The sequence below is a fragment of the Anomaloglossus baeobatrachus genome, chromosome 2, assembly GCF_048569485.1.
Source record: "Anomaloglossus baeobatrachus isolate aAnoBae1 chromosome 2, aAnoBae1.hap1, whole genome shotgun sequence".
Taxonomy (NCBI): Eukaryota; Metazoa; Chordata; class Amphibia; order Anura; family Aromobatidae; genus Anomaloglossus; species Anomaloglossus baeobatrachus.
Genome location: NC_134354.1, coordinates 102,526,910 through 102,542,878, shown reverse-complemented (window position 1 = coordinate 102,542,878; position 15,969 = coordinate 102,526,910). Strand labels below are relative to the sequence as shown.

The 15,969-nt window shown below is 44.0% G+C and overlaps 1 protein-coding gene across 4 annotated transcripts in view; it reads right to left on the bottom strand.

Annotated features, from left to right (window-relative positions):
* GIT1 (GIT ArfGAP 1) overlaps window positions 1–15,969 on the bottom strand; it is a 198,223-nt gene that overhangs the window by 106,113 nt on the left and 76,141 nt on the right. For all 4 annotated transcript variants that reach the window (XM_075335248.1, XM_075335245.1, XM_075335247.1 and 1 more), the window contains exon 2: window positions 11,827–11,960. In XM_075335248.1, coding sequence (XP_075191363.1) covers window positions 11,827–11,960 — 134 coding nt within the window. The remainder of the gene's footprint in view (window positions 1–11,826; window positions 11,961–15,969) is intronic.

Here is a 15,969-nt window from a genome sequence, read left to right as displayed (position 1 = left end):
TTTTTAGGGACCACATCACATTTGAAGTGACTTTGAGAGTCCTAGGTGACAGAAAATACCCAAAAGTGACCCCATTCTAAAATCTGCACCCCTCAAGGTACTCAAAACCACATCAAAGAAGTTTATTAACCCTTCAGGTGCCTCACATGAACTAAAGTAATGTGGAATGAAAAAAAAAAAAAACATTTTACCCAAAAATGTTGCTTTAGCATCAATTTTCTCACTTTTTCAAGAGGTAGCTCCAAAAATTGGAGCTCACACTTTGTTACCCACTTTCTTATGAGCGCGCCGATACCCCACATGTGGCGAGAAACCTCTGTACGGGCAAATGGTAGAGCTTGGAACGAAAGGAGCAATATTTGAATTTGGGAAAGGAAATTTGGAATATATTCTCAAATTTGCAGAGCTTTTGGGTTTCAAGAACAGAAAAACCCCATAAATGTCTTTGTAAGTTATACCCTGTAATGTATTTGTTTACAGAGGTAGGGAGTAGTTTGACACAATTTTTTATGCAGCTGATGCCTATTATAGATGGTGCACCATTTGGTCTTCAGGGTAAAACTGATGGAATCCCAGAACCTATTCAAAGCTTACAGAGACATTGTGCTACCAAACAAGAAAATCCTTCCAGGAATTATTACTCACAAAGGGCGGCATGCCCCTAAAAACACATTTACTGAACTTGGTCTTGCTAACAAAACAGTTGTAGAAGGAAGAATAAACTTTATTGGACGGAAGGGCAAAATGTTCAAATGTGGAGGAGTTGGCAGCCACTATGTGGCAAACCTGAGTGTGCCAAAGATGACAGAACACCAGCAGGGCCGGAAGGACAGCTTTATCTTCCAAATAACTGGTCGTACAATGTCTTCTTAGCTCCATCAATCCCTATATGAGGGACAAATGTGCCAAGCGACATGGTACATCATAACAGGCTCCTGCCCGCCAAGGTAGGAACCGCTATGTGCACAAAACGACCAATTCGTTACAGAATTCTGAAAGTATTGTTCGATGCAGGTGGTTCGGCAAGAACCCTGCAGTAAAGCCCATAGTGTTTCAATATGGCACAGCATCATTGTTAGGGGATCCTCCAATAAAATGATCATGCCCATAATACCAAGATAAATGCAAAGAAAAGTTTTGTGTAGTAAGACCTAGTGGTAATATGAGTCAAACTAAAATAATTGGTAAAAAAAAATGTTTGAGTAATGAAGTCCTGGAAAGTTGTCAAATGATGAGACTTTTCAAGAACATTAGTGGAGTCCACACTCTGGAGTCTAAAGACGTGGGCATGTGGACTGGGTTTTGTCTGAATAATTGTTTGGTATGTGATGATAAAGTCCTGGAATTAATTGTGAAATGGGGTAAAATGTGTTTTACTGCTGAAAATTTTCTCTTTATTACTAGTCCAAGAAAAAAAAATTACTGAACAGAAATATAAAAGTAAAGTATTTGCAAAATTAAAAAAAATCTGCTACCACACAGTTTGGTGTAATTTATTTATGCCAATTAATAATTGAGGGATGTGTGGTAGGTTTCAAAACAGGGGGAGATGCAAAGGCCTGGTTGGGAGGGGCACATGGGGCAGTAGTACCGGGAATCACTCCTTGTGCCGTGCTTTCTACAAACACGGCATCTTTTTGGGGGATACCTTTGGGTGGGAGTGGAAGGGATGGAGCGAATGAAATGACGCTCGGAAAGTCTCCGGACATCCTCTGACTCGAAGGCTTCCTCCTGTGCCTCCGAGTCAAAGAGGAGGCTCTGAATAATTTTCTCCTGGTATTGGAGGAAAGAGAGCGGTCCTTGAGATTTTTTATAGAGGATGAAGCTATTATAGGTAGCAACCTGTAGGAGATAGATTGCTACCTTTTTATACCAGGTCCTGGTTTTCCGCTTCACTAGATAAGGCTGAAGCACCTGGTCAGACAAATCTACACCTCCCATGAACTTATTGTAGTCTGCGACACAGAGCGGCTTCTGTTTGTCCCTGGTGGCGCCCCTGTCCCTGACCGTCACAGTGGTGTCCGCATGCAATGTGGTGAGCATGAAAACGTCCTTGCGGTCTCTCCATTTTATGGCAAGAAGATGGTCACTTGCCATTGAGGAGGACGCACCCTTCTCCACACGTTTAGACACCAACTGTGAGGGTAGACCAACTCTGTTTTTTCTGATTGTTCCACAGGCCCCTGTGTTTGCAGCGAGGAGGGATTTAGAAAGGGGGACACTGGTATAGTAAATTATCGGTATACACGTGATAGCCTTTCTCAAGGAAGGGGGTCATTAGCTCCCAAACAATTTTGCCAGGGATGCCAATTGCCTGGGGGCAGTTTGGGGGGTTGATTTGGCGATCCCTCCCTTCATAAATGAGAAAGGTACACGTGTAACCGGTTGTGCTTTCGCACATTTTGTATAATTTTATACCATATTTGGCACGCTTGGAGGGGATAAATTGGCGGAAAGACAGACGGCCCTTATAGCTCATAAGGGACTCGTCTATAGAAACATTTTTGTCAGGGGTATACGAATTTAGGAAGGTAGTTTTTAGAAGGGATATTAGGGGTCTCAATTTATAAAGTCGGTCATAGTTTGGGTCATTTCTTTGGAGGGCTTGGGAATTATTGTTAAAGTGCAGGAATCGCAAAAGGGTCTCATATCGGGATCGGGTCATGATGGCTGCAAACACAGGGGTGCTGTGCACTGTTTTTGTTGCCCAGTACGAGCGGAGTGTAGTTTTTTTCACTAACCCCATGTTAAAAGTAATGCCCAAAAATTTTTTAAGTTCGGGGACATTTGTGGGGATCCAGGAGCGGGAATGGATGGAGGTAGGATGTTGGGATATATGTTGACGGGCATATAAATTGGTTTGGTGGATAAATAATTGGAGGACTTCTGGGGTAACATAAATTTGGAAAAAATCTAATGGGGTAAAATTTGTGACATTTACATTTATACCGGGGGTTGCTACAAATGGAGGAATTTGAGGGGAGAAGGACGGGTCAGGATACCATAGTGGCCGGGGAAGGGCACTATTTGGACCTGCCTCTGACGTTTCAGCAGTGACGACCGACTCCGCTACCATCGGGCTGTCGGATCCCGAGGAGGAAGCCGAGTCGTCACCATCCAAAAATCGCTCGATTTCAGAGGCAGACTCTGTATCCGAGCCTGAACTGCCGGAGGCAAGAAGCATGTATGCCTGCTCGGCGGTAAATGTTCTCCGCGCCATTACGGTATTTTTCACTGCCTAGCAAAAAAAAGAAAAAAAAAATACTACAATTTTTTTTTTTTTTTTTAAATTTTTTGAAAAATTTTTTTTAGATTTTTTTGACCCTAACCCTGATCCTAACCCTGATCCTGATCCTAACCCTGATCCTAACCCTGATCTAACCCTGATCTAAGAAAAAAAAAATCTAAAATAAAAATTCTAACTAAGGGGGGATTCTGACGGAGGTGATGAGGATATTTGGGGGGGGATATTTTGGGTGAGGATATTGAGGATGAGGATGAGTGATTTATAATAAAAATTGGTGTTTTTTTTTTCTGACAGAAACGGCAGCAAATGTAGTCTCTCTCTCTCTTCTCTACCAGATCAACTACAAGGGAGAGAAGAGGGAGGCAGACCCAAATGCTGCCATTTCCAAAATATTTGGGGTATTTGATCACTGTGATAGGGTCTAACACAGTGATCAAATGTCAGGAACCAATGAAATTAATTCCTGACGTTGCTAGGTGGAAGGAGGCAGACTTTGGCGGTCGAACTGCGCATGCGCCCGCCATTTTACACGGACACGAGAAGGAGGGGGGCAGGGGGAATGCCGTGGGAACTCGGTAACGAGACCCAGGTACCGGGGGGGGGGGGACAGAGAGGGACCGGACAAGGACCGTTCTCTCACATTTGACTGTTAGATCACGTCAAATGTGAGAGAAACCATTAAAATCCATTAAAAACCGGCATTTCATTTTGCTGGTACATGCTTGCCGTTATTCGGTTAATAACGGCGATCACCGTACCTTTAAATGAAAAAAACGGCCTGAACCGTAATCTCCAGGGTCTCAGCTACCCCCGGCAGCTGAGACCCCGGAAATTTTCCGACTCTGGGGGGCGCTAGACCCTTTTTTCCGACCGCCGTTAAAAAGCGGCGGATCGGAAAAAGTACCCTAATATGTCGCCGTTAAAAGGCGTATCGGCGGTCGTTAAGGGGTTAAAGAGTATCTGTTAGTTTATTTCTTTTCATACATCAATAGTATACATTAAAGAAAAAAAACTTTGTAATAAATGCTATTAAAAGAAATACATTTCTTTCTCTTGCACTAAACACTCAAAGCTCTCAATTTAGGGGTAACAATCTTTAGTGAAAATAGATTTTCCCCATGGCAAAAGATAAGAGATGACAGTTCCTCCTTTATGGAGGAACTGTACAGGGTGCTTTACACGCTGCGACATCGCTAACTATATATCGTCGGGGTCACGGTGTTTGTGACACACATCCGGCGTCGTTAGCGACATCGCAGCGTAACACCTCTGAGCGACCTAAAATGATCGCAAAAGAGGTAAAATTCGTTGGTATTGGAGAGGTCGTCCAAACAACAAAAATCGTTGACAGGTGAGTAGCGATGTTGTTCGTCGTTCCTGCGGCAGCACACATCGCTATGTGTGACACCGCAGGAACAAGGAAACTCACCGTACCTGCGTCCCGCCTGCAATGAGGAAGGAAGGAGGTGGGCGGGATGTTCATCCCGCTCATCTCCGCCCCTCCTCTGCTATTGGGCGGCCACTTAGTGATGTCGCTATGACACCGAACTAACCACTTCCTTAGAAAGGAGGCGGATCGCCGGTCACAGCGACGTCGCTAGTTAGGTAAGTAGTGTGACAAGTGTTAGCGATGTTGTGCGACACGGGCAGCGATTTACCAGTGTCGCACAACCGACGGGGGCATGTACGCTAGCTAGCGATTTCGGTATCGATATCGCAACGTATAAAGTACCCTTAAGGCTGTGTGTCCATGCTGCGTTTTTATTGCGTTTGTTTCTTGCAAATTTTAATTAATAGTGCAAGGAAAAATGCATCCCAGCAAAGTCTATGAGACTCCTGAATTGCTGTGCACATGTTACTGATTTTTTCCTTGCAAATTTTGGTGCTGAAAAGATCTGCAGCATGTCAATTGTTTCTGCATTTTATCCCACGTCTGATAGAATCCCCTGTAGTGCTTGAGCTCGATCACCGCAGTGGATTATATCTGTCAGTGCTGCACTCTTAGCACTGACACTTCGCCTCACAAAACATGCATGGTGTGAGGGGCGATCCATTGCTCAGTAACCCAGGGTCGTTAGACGACCCAGGGTGCCATGGCAGCGATCAGGTCCCCATGACCACATTACAGGAACCCGACTGCCAGGGAGAGGAAAGAGATTCCACTCCCAGCCTCCTGAATGCTGCGATCGGAGCATTTAGGGGGCTAAACTGTTGGAAGTAACGCAGGTACCGCTCCTTGCAGTGACAGCCAGGTAGGTTCCGGCTGCAATATCAGCATGAAACCCGATGGTGATCGTGGGGGTACAGCGTAAAAACCCCCGCAATCGCCAGAACGTTGAAAAATGCAAGAGCGGAAATGCAATAAAAAATGCGCATTTTTCCTGCCAAAACTTGCAAATAACTTTGCACACAAATCTGCTATGTACATATCCTTACTGCCTTAGGCCCCTTTCACACGTCAGTGATTCTGGTACGTTTGTGCTTTTTTTTTTAAACGTACCAGAATCACTGACATACGCAGACCCATTATAATGAATGGGTCTGCTCACACGTCAGTGATTTTTCACTGCACGTGTCTCCGTGCGGCGTACCCGCGTGTGCGTGATTGCTGCACGGAGACATGTCCATTTTTTTCTGGCATCACTGATGTTCCACGGACCACGCAGTGGTGTGGTCCGTGAAACACGTGCCAGAAAAAAACGTGCATTTAAAATAAACATTTTAACTCACCCGGCGTCCAGCGATGTCCTCTGCAGCCCGTCCTCCCTGCTGCTTCTAAGCCGGCTGATTACTGTCGCACATATTCATTATGCGCGACACAGCCGACCCGGAAGCAGCTGCTGCGGGGGGTCACCGCCGGCAGGATGCTGCGTCGCGGGAGCGATCAGCACCATAGACAGCGGGAGCGGGCGCAGGTGAGTTGATTTCTAAGTGCAATCACGGGCCACGGATAACGGAGCCCGGATTGCACTTAGACAACCCACGTGTGCCGTGATTCACGGCACACGCAGGGACATGTGCGTGTTTTACACGCCAGTGAAAAACGTCACTGTTTTTCACTGACGTGTGAAACGGGCCTTAGGAGAATCCTGCGTGACCTCAAGCTCCTCCCCCTCCACTCTCCATAGGATTTTAAAAGCACCAACTGTCCTCTGCTATCTCAGAAATGGAAAACTGGTCTTCACTGAATCCATATTATACTAATTGTACCTATGAGTTGAAAGTGACAGATGAGTCCAGGGGGAGAAGGAAGCTGATTTTTCTGAGCATATATAGTACAAAGTTTCTTATTTATTTTCATCTGTACTATCAATTTATGAAATTAAAATCAAAGTGACAAGTACACAACATCAAAATCTTATTTCAGTCACTCTAATGTATATCCAAGAGAACCTGCCCTAACACAGCTCATTATTACACATTTCTTGCTTACTCTCAATGTATTTTCCACAGCAGGCTCCAGTATATGTCTGTATATTAAGCCTTTGCTGGCACCTGAGCCAAAAAATGACTAAAGACACAAACACAGAATATAAAGCATTCCACCATATGCAGTGCACTACAGCCAATGCTATGGTGTGTACGAATAATCTGTATCCATCAGGAGAACATTACAAGAACAGAGTCCCCACTGTCTGCGTATAGGACGGGAGCCACGATCTGCACACTCGGAAAACCAGGACTTGGTGCCAGTGGACAAAATGAGTAATGTTTTCAGCTACAATAGGAAATTGTGTATTGTCCGAGGAACGGTCATAAAAAGCCCCGCAGCCCCCCACTCTGCATAATGAGAAGTGGCCGGCAACAAGTAGCTTTACGTAGGTTTAACATCACGTTTTTGTTTTACATCAGAATATTTTGTCTTTTTTTTTTGCATACTCGGTGGCATCAGACAGACCCGGATTTCTATAACGGGAATGTCACAAATACTGGTTTGTTTGAGTTTTTTTTCCTCTTTCTGTTCTCAAAAGATTAACTTGGTAAAACAAAATAAAACATTGTCATCCAGAAGAAGACTACTGAGGATAGAGGACTCAAGTGATGAGTAAGGCCAGAGAATACCTACACCCCAGACTATATCTGGTGTTAAAGTAGCTTAGGCAAGATTATACTCGTGGGTATGAATTGGCCTAGGCCAAAATATACCCCTCACGCCGTATTATAACCCCCAATCAGTAGCAGTGAGTGACATGCACAAGAATTACTTACATTTTTCAACTATTTATTGGGGATTCAGCTTTGTCTGGTAAGTTAAGAAACCTAATTGACTTCATTCTTAAAACTTAAAATGGAAAAAGTTTGATGTCAGAGAGCAGAGAGAAACATAAATACGTTACAATACGTAACATTAACTATGCACTGATGGGACAGCAGCATCTAAGGTCTGCGCAATGTAAGCATTGTATTATTTTACACCCCCAGGCAGAGAGTTTATCCCTGGGGTATACTGTGCCAGACTATACCCGGGTTTCACATTAGATAGGAGGGGTATCGTTTGGCCTAGGCTGTTATACAACCCAGGGTATAGTTTGGCCTAGGCGATTTTACACCCCAGGGTATAGTTTGGCCTAGGCTATTTTACACCACAGGGTATAGTTTGGCTTAGGCTATTTTATACCCAAGGGTATAGTTTGGCCTAGGCTGTTATACACCCCAGGGTATAGTTTGGCCTAGGCTGTTATACACCCCAGGGTATAGTTTGGCCTAGGCTGTTATACACCCCAGGGTATAGTTTGGCCTAGGCTGTTATACACCCCAGGGTATAGTTTGGCCTAGGCTGTTATACACCCCAGGGTATAGTTTGGCCTAGGCTGTTATACACCCCAGGGTATAGTTTGGCCTAGGCTGTTATACACCCCAGGGTATAGTTTGGCCTAGGCTGTTATACACCCCAGGGTATAGTTTGGCCTAGGCTGTTATACACCCCAGGGTATAGTTTGGCCTAGGACAGTTAATGCCCGGGATATAATCTGCCCTGGGCCAAATTATACTCGGGCTTAATTTGGCCTGCTACATCGGGTAAGGCTACTTTCACACATCCGGTTTGAGCACTGCGGCTCAATCCGGCTGTGAAACCTATGCAACGGATGCGGCGAAAACACCGCATCCTTTGCATAAGTTTTTACATGCGGCCGGTCCGTTTTTTTTTCGGTTGCGGATCGCTACTGAGCATGCGCAGTGGAAGAAACCGCATCCGGCGTCCATAGGCATGCATTGAAAATGCGCCGCAGCGGCCGGATGCGGCGCGATGCGATTTTTTTTTGCCGGAGCAAAAAACGTTGCAGGCAATGTTCCATCCGGCCGCGGCATCGGCTAAATCTGCCGCATGCGGCAAAAACCGGACCGAACGCAAGCTTATGCGGCACAATACGGCACTAATGTAAGTCTATGCAAAAAAACCCGCAACCGACGGCAAAAAAAACGGTTGCGGTTTATCTGCAGAGTGCCGTATTGTGCCGCAGAGCAAAAACCGAATGTGTGAAAGTAGCCTTATACAGCTTTGACTGCTGCAAGAACAGTAGCTGCACGTTACCAGAGTTGTGTAATAGGGATCTAAAGAGTGCCGTAGCCTAATTAAGACATGGCAAAAGTGTTGGTGCCTGATGTATAATTAAAGTTACAACCTGAGATATAACAATACACCAAGTCTGAAAATGTTCCATCTTGAATCAAAGCAGCAAGAACGTGACCATGGTAAGTATGTCACTTGCAGTGGCTTTCCACTTTGGCAGATGGTGGGGGATCTCTGTACTAGTGGGCACTGAATGGTCACAATATAGTACGAAAATGCAGCAGATTAATCATGGGTTGTTATTTAATGTCACAAAGAAAATAAAAACACCGTACACGGACCTGCCGCACTGGTGCAATCCCAGTGAAGTCTGTGCCAGGTCTCTCGGAGCTCGCATGCCATTTATGGGTCATAAAATCACAGGTGCGGATCATCAATAATCCGGCACAGAGGACGAAATAAAGGCTACAGCCCGTCAGTGATTGCGTCGGGGTGTGGGGCGAGTATAAGCTATTCTTACTTTACACAGGGAACTCCGCCATTTAATGTGTTGTTCAAGTAAAGGCCAACCACTTCAAATTCTGTGTGACGCCACATCTGCTAGAGTTTCCCGCGGTGGCCAATTTTGAGGGGATTCTCCATTACCCTTATGTTGCATATCTGTCCAATAGTACAGCAATGCCATGACTAGACTCAGAGGGGGAGATTTATAAAGCCAAATGTGTCAACATTTTAGCATAAATTTAGCCCAATAACTTCCATTACCTGTTCTAGCCACTTTCTTCCCCTTTTCCGAAACAAAGCAATGATTTTATATTCCAATATGTGTTAAAGCGTGCAGTGATTTCACTTGTTCTAGAGAAAAGGGCATAGTCAGGATGGCTCAGATGCACAGTATGGGCCTATGGATTATTATTATAGATTTATTAATGAATTTCCAAATAACGGCCATTCAAAATGAGGTCAGATTTAAAAGGTAAAACCCTTTTATCCCTGAAATCAATGGTGGAACGAGATCAGATTCTACTCGTGATCTTGGACATGCATGGATGACATACACTGTGTGCAGAATTATTAGGCAAATGAATATTGTGCTCACATGATACACTCTATACATGTCGTCCTCCTCCAAGCTGTATAGGCTTGAGAGTAAACTACCAACTAAGTAAATCAGGTGATGTGTATCTCTGTAATGAGGAGGGGTGTGGTGTAATGACATCAACACCCTATATAAGGTGTGCTTAATTATTAGGCACCTTCTTTTCCTTTGGTAAAATGGGTCAGAAGAGAGATTTAACTGGCTCTGAAAAGTCCAAAATTGTGAGATGTCTTGCAGAGGGATGCAGCAGTCTTGAAATTGCGAAACGTTTGAAGCGTGATCATCGAACAATGAAGCGTTTCATGGCAAATAGCCAACAGGGTCAATAGAAGAGTGTTGGGCAAAAAAAGGCCCAAAATAACTGCCCATGAATTGAGGAAAATCAAGCGTGAAGCTGCCAAGATGCCATTTGCCACCAATTTGACCATATTTCAGAGCTGCAACGTTACTGGAGTATCAAAAAGCACAAGTTGTGCCATACTCCGGGACATGGCCAAGGTAAGGAAGGCTGAAAAACGACCACCTCTGAACAAGAAACATAAGATAAAACGTGAAGACTGGGCCAAGAAATATCTTAAGACTGATTTTTCAAAGGTTTTATGGACTGATGAAATGAGAGTGACTCTTGATGGGCCAGATGGATGGGCCAGAGGCTGGATCAGTAAAGGGCAGAGAGCTCCACTCCGACTCAGATGCCAGCAAGGTGGAGGTGGAGTACTGATATGGGCTGGTATCATCAAAGATGAACTTGTGGGACCTTTTCGGGTTGAGGATGGAGTGAAGCTCAACTCCCAGACCTACTGCCAGTTTCTGGAAAACAACTTCTTCAAACAGTGGTACAGGAAGAAGTCGGTATCGTTCAAGAAAAACAATTTTCATGTAGGACAATCCTCCATCACATGCATCCAACTACTCCACAGCTTGGCTGGCCAGTAAAGGTCTAAAAGATGAAAAAATAATGACATGGCCCCCTTGTTCACCTGATCTGAACCCCATAGAGAACCTGTGGTCCCTCATAAAATGTGAGCTCTACAGGGAGGGAAAACAGTACACCTCTCGAAACAGTGTCTGGAGGCTGTGGTGGCTGCTGCATGCAATGTTGATCGTAAACAGATCAAGCAACTGACAGAATCTATGGATGGTAGGCTGTTGACTGTCATCATAAAGAAAGGTGGCTATGTTGGTCACTAATTTTTGGGGGGTTTGTTTTTGCATGTCAGAAATGTTTATTTCTAAATTTTGTGCAGTTATATTGGTTTACCTGGTGAAAATAAATAAGTGAGATGGGAATATATTTGTTTTTTATTAAGTTGCCTAATAATGCTGCACAGTAATAGTTACCTTCACAAACAGATATCCTCCTAAGATAGCCAAATCTAAAAAAAAAAAACAAAAAAAAAAAAAACAAAAACCAAAAAACACTCCAACTTCCAAAAATATTAAACTTTGATATTTATGAATCTTTTGGGTTGACAGGCAGCACGGTGGCTCAGTGGTTAGCACTGCAGTCTTGCAGCGCTGGGGTCCTGGGTTCAAATCCCACTAAGGACACCATCTGCAAGGAGTTTGTATGTCCTCCCCGTGTTTGCGTGTGTTTCCTCCGGGCTTTCCGGTTTCCTTCCACACTCCAAAGACATACAGATAGGGAATTTAGATTGTGAGCCCCAATGGGGACAGTGTTGCCAATGTATGTAAAGCGCTGTGGAATTAATAGCGCTATATAAATGAATAAAATTAATTATTATTATTATTTATTATTATTGAGAGCATAGTTGTTGATCAATAATAAAAAAAATCCTCTAAAATACAACTTGCCTAATAATTCTGCACACAGTGTATAAGAAGATGTAATTCTCCTTTAAGGATTATTGGTGGAAAGATAGTACAATGGGTCTTTACCAGTTTAGCGGCATTCACCATAATTTTGAACTAGTTCACGCATTGATACAGATACACTCAGAGGCTGACCTGTAGGAGTGACGATGGCCATGCACTATGTCGAAGATGCTTCACAATTGAGATGTGTCTTCCAAGACTGCGGTGCACGCTGCAGCATTCATCACAGATCAGCACGCCACGGTTTATGGAGGCCCAACCAGGATCTGTAGAGAAAAATCACAACTTAAGTAAAAGATTATACTCAATAGCGTTTTGAACTGGAAAATGAGAAGAAGCAGATTATACAAAACACAAAAGCAAAATAACCTCAGTGTAGTGCAAATGCAGACTATTAATAGATTCTTAAAGAGAATCTGTCATCAAGTTTTTGCTACTTCCTCTGAGAGTAGCAAGATTTAGGCAAAGAGATCCTGAGTCCAGCGATGTGTCACTTAGATTACTGGCTGCAGCCATTCTGACACAATCAATCAGTTTTTAGATTTAGCAATGCAGCAAAGCTGAGAAAGCTAGTCACCCCCACACCAGGCTCTCAATAGAGATTGTACATTGACAGTGAGGTGTCAGAGGAGGGGGTGTGCTGGACTGCTGGGGTTTGACAATGTAGTCCAGCAATGATAAAAGTCCTGCCGCTTAAACAAACATAGCAAATAAACATCAGATCGGACCATGACAATACAGGCATCCCTGAACTCTATATTTAAACCCTTGCAGCATGCAGTCTTCAGATTACATAACAAAAACCTGCTGACAAGATTCCCTTTAAAGCAGATCTGTTGCCAGAGTTCACAATACAAAACTATATACTCTATTCAATCAATCTTTTAGAACTGATAATGCAGTATTTACTTTTGATCATTCACGTCAGAACGGCTGAATAACCTATTATGAACGTGTAACTCAATCTCTGCTCCCCTAGCCCGAATGTCAACTCCTCAGTGTCCCTCCTCCCTCCTGCTGTTGAGATCTCACACTGCTCGGTACAAGCTGCAGCTATCAGTCAGGCTGGGGTGAAGATTGGGATACTATAGCTGAACCCAAGAGCTCTCAATCGTTAACTGGACTTATACTTTGTACCAGGATTCTAAAATCATTTAGATTGATGTACTTTCTTTGAGAAATCAATCATATCTGTTTCATCAGTTCAAAGTGATCTATAAAATAATGGCTGCTGTTTGTATTGCAAAATCTAGAAAAAAAATTTACTGTAAAAATAATCACGTTCTGTATATTTTTTGCTGAACATCATCAGAAAGTATTGAAGACACCTTACAACCCCATTTTCAGCACATAAATATGCCATACATATGGACATAAGCACGGTGGAGGTTTAGCAGCTGCCCAACAAATAGAATGACCCCCTTCTAGTGACCTATGGGTCAGTAATCAATAAGGACAATGGAATAGGATAAGGAAAACTAAATGCAGCCCTATCATAATTTACTATGGCGAGCCATGGCTTCACTGTGGATACGTCACCCCTCCTCTGCAGCATTACTTTCTATATTATTTCTATGCTATGGCATCACTGCATTATCCCAGTACTAGAGTATCATAAATTTCGTGTGATGTCACAGTGTACATGGTGACCTTTATTGTTTGCATTACTCCTGACCTATGATATCATGGATCACAATATCTCTTAATGGCGACATCACTCTTTTTATAATTCCCTAGCGGTAATGTCTCCGAGCACTTTATTTACGTACTGTGACATCACTGTTACAGTCCACATTTCTTAACAAAACCAAATTGCAAAAAAGCCTTGAAGCCAAACATATAAACAATAAAATGCCCCCCCCCAAAAAAAAATCTTTGACTTAATAACAAAACTGTTAATTTAAATGTTCCTCCTGTTAATTCACCTATAATTTTTCTTATATCCCTTAATAGTAACTTTAATGCATCTGCTAGTGGCAACAAAAGTGGGAACGCTATATCCAAAAATGAGGTGCGCACATCCAAAAACCAGTAAGATTAACTTTAATTATACCTCAAAAAAAGAAGCTAAACTACGCGATAGAAAGCTGCATAATAGACAGAAGACGTGGCAGAACGGTGCTCTCCTTGCACTGCTATTGCTCCATTCCTAGCGATAGGTCGCCAGTGTCGATGCTGGGACAGCGCATCATGAACAGCACAAAGGCTGGATACAGACGGAAATCATTTATGCAAACAAATATAATCTAATATAACTCAACATCAGAGAATTTCTGGGTGGGAAACAGAATTGCTGGCTCAGACTCGAAAGCAGCTATAACATTTGTATTATAGGAGACAACCATTGGGCGCCAGTCAGATTGTGAAAGGAGGGGAAAAAAAAAAAAAAGATAGACATCAATGAGCAAAGCAACTTGGAATTACAAACGCCAGTATATTAATAAAACGGGTCATTGCTTCTGTTTGTTCCTGAACTAAACACATCTGAGCTGGAGAAATTCAAGTGGGAATCCACATTTATTTCTGAGGCGCTAACACATCCCCTCATAAGACAGAAGATGGGCTCACTAAAGAAAATTAAGAATAAAAGATGACATTTCATCATATAAGCTATATGGAAGCCACTTCTAAGGTCATCAATGGAAGCCTTTAATATCTACATAACTGATTTTAGGCTATGTTCACACGTTGCTTTTGTCATTGAGTTTTATGCAGCTTTTTACAGCACCAGCAAAAGCAGAGATTTCAGAAATCCCCTGCGCACACACTTGCTTTTTTCCTTCCAACTGAAATGGAAAACTGCTGCAGCATGTCGATTCATTCAGCGTTTTGCAGCGATTTTTCACCATTGAAAGACAGGAGAAAGTGCAAAAACACAGCTGTTTGCTACTTTTTTGCCGTTTTTGTGGTGAATGAAACTTCATTTAAAACATATAATGTAGAAAAATGATATCAAAAAAAGTTCTCAGTTCTGAGATAAAATCTGTATTCATTGAAGACTTTGCCATTACTGAGATAGGAGATGGCAGCTGGTGCTGATAAGATTCTATGTAGATAGAAGTGAGGAGGATGCGCAGTTTTGCCTTTAGCTTCTCCCTCAGCCACCAGCTCCCTCCCTCAGCCACCAGCTCCCTCCCTCAGCCACCAGCTCCCTCCCTCAGCCACCAGCTCCCTCCCTCAGCCACCAGCTCCCTCCCTCAGCCACCAGCTCCCTCCCTCAGCCACCAGCTCCCTCCCTCAGCCACCAGCTCCCTCCCTCAGCCACCAGCTCCCTCCCTCAGCCACCAGCTCCCTCCCTCAGCCACCAGCTCCCTCCCTCAGCCACCAGCTCCCTCCCTCAGCCACCAGCTCCCTCCCTCAGCCACCAGCTCCCTCCCTCAGCCACCAGCTCCCTCCCTCAGCCACCAGCTCCCTCCCTCAGCCACCAGCTCCCTCCCTCAGCCACCAGCTCCCTCCCTCAGCCACCAGCTCCCTCCCTCAGCCACCAGCTCCCTCCCTCAGCCACCAGCTCCCTCCCTCAGCCACCAGCTCCCTCCCTCAGCCACCAGCTCCCTCCCTCAGCCACCAGCTCCCTCCCTCAGCCACCAGCTCCCTCCCTCAGCCACCAGCTCCCTCCCTCAGCCACTAGCTCCCTCCCTCAGCCACCAGCTCCCTTCCTCAGCCACTAGCTCCCTCCCTCAGCATATAAAACTGATCCGTAACAACTGCCCAAAAAAGATGTCCTCATTTTGCTGAAGTGGATACTGGTGGAATCAGTACTAAACAAAGGGCTAGAAAAAGCAGCAAAAAAAACCTTACCAAAAAAGTTATTTTCTGAAAAAGGTTTCCACAAAGAGACTTTTTTTAATGTCTCTGCGTGAGCATAACTTTAGTGCATGGGAATAAACACATTGTTATACTATACCAACTGCTATAAATTAATGAAGCCTTAAAGGGAACCTGTCAGGTGCAATATGCATCCAGAAGCACGAGCAGTTCTGGGTGTATATTGCTAATCCCTGCCTAACTGTCCCTGTATACACTAGCATAGATAAAGAGATCTTTAGAAATTTGCGATATGAGCACAGGTACTAGTATATGATATTATATGCGAATGAGCACAGGTACTAGTCCCCTGGGTGTTCGCTCCATTGGCTAGTCGGCCCAGATAATATGTTAGCACGCCCCTATGGGCGTGCTAACATGCTAATGAACGCACAGCAACGCACACATACACATGACAGCTGGCGGAGGATTGATGCACACTGCGCATGATCCAGAATCCTCTGGACTTCC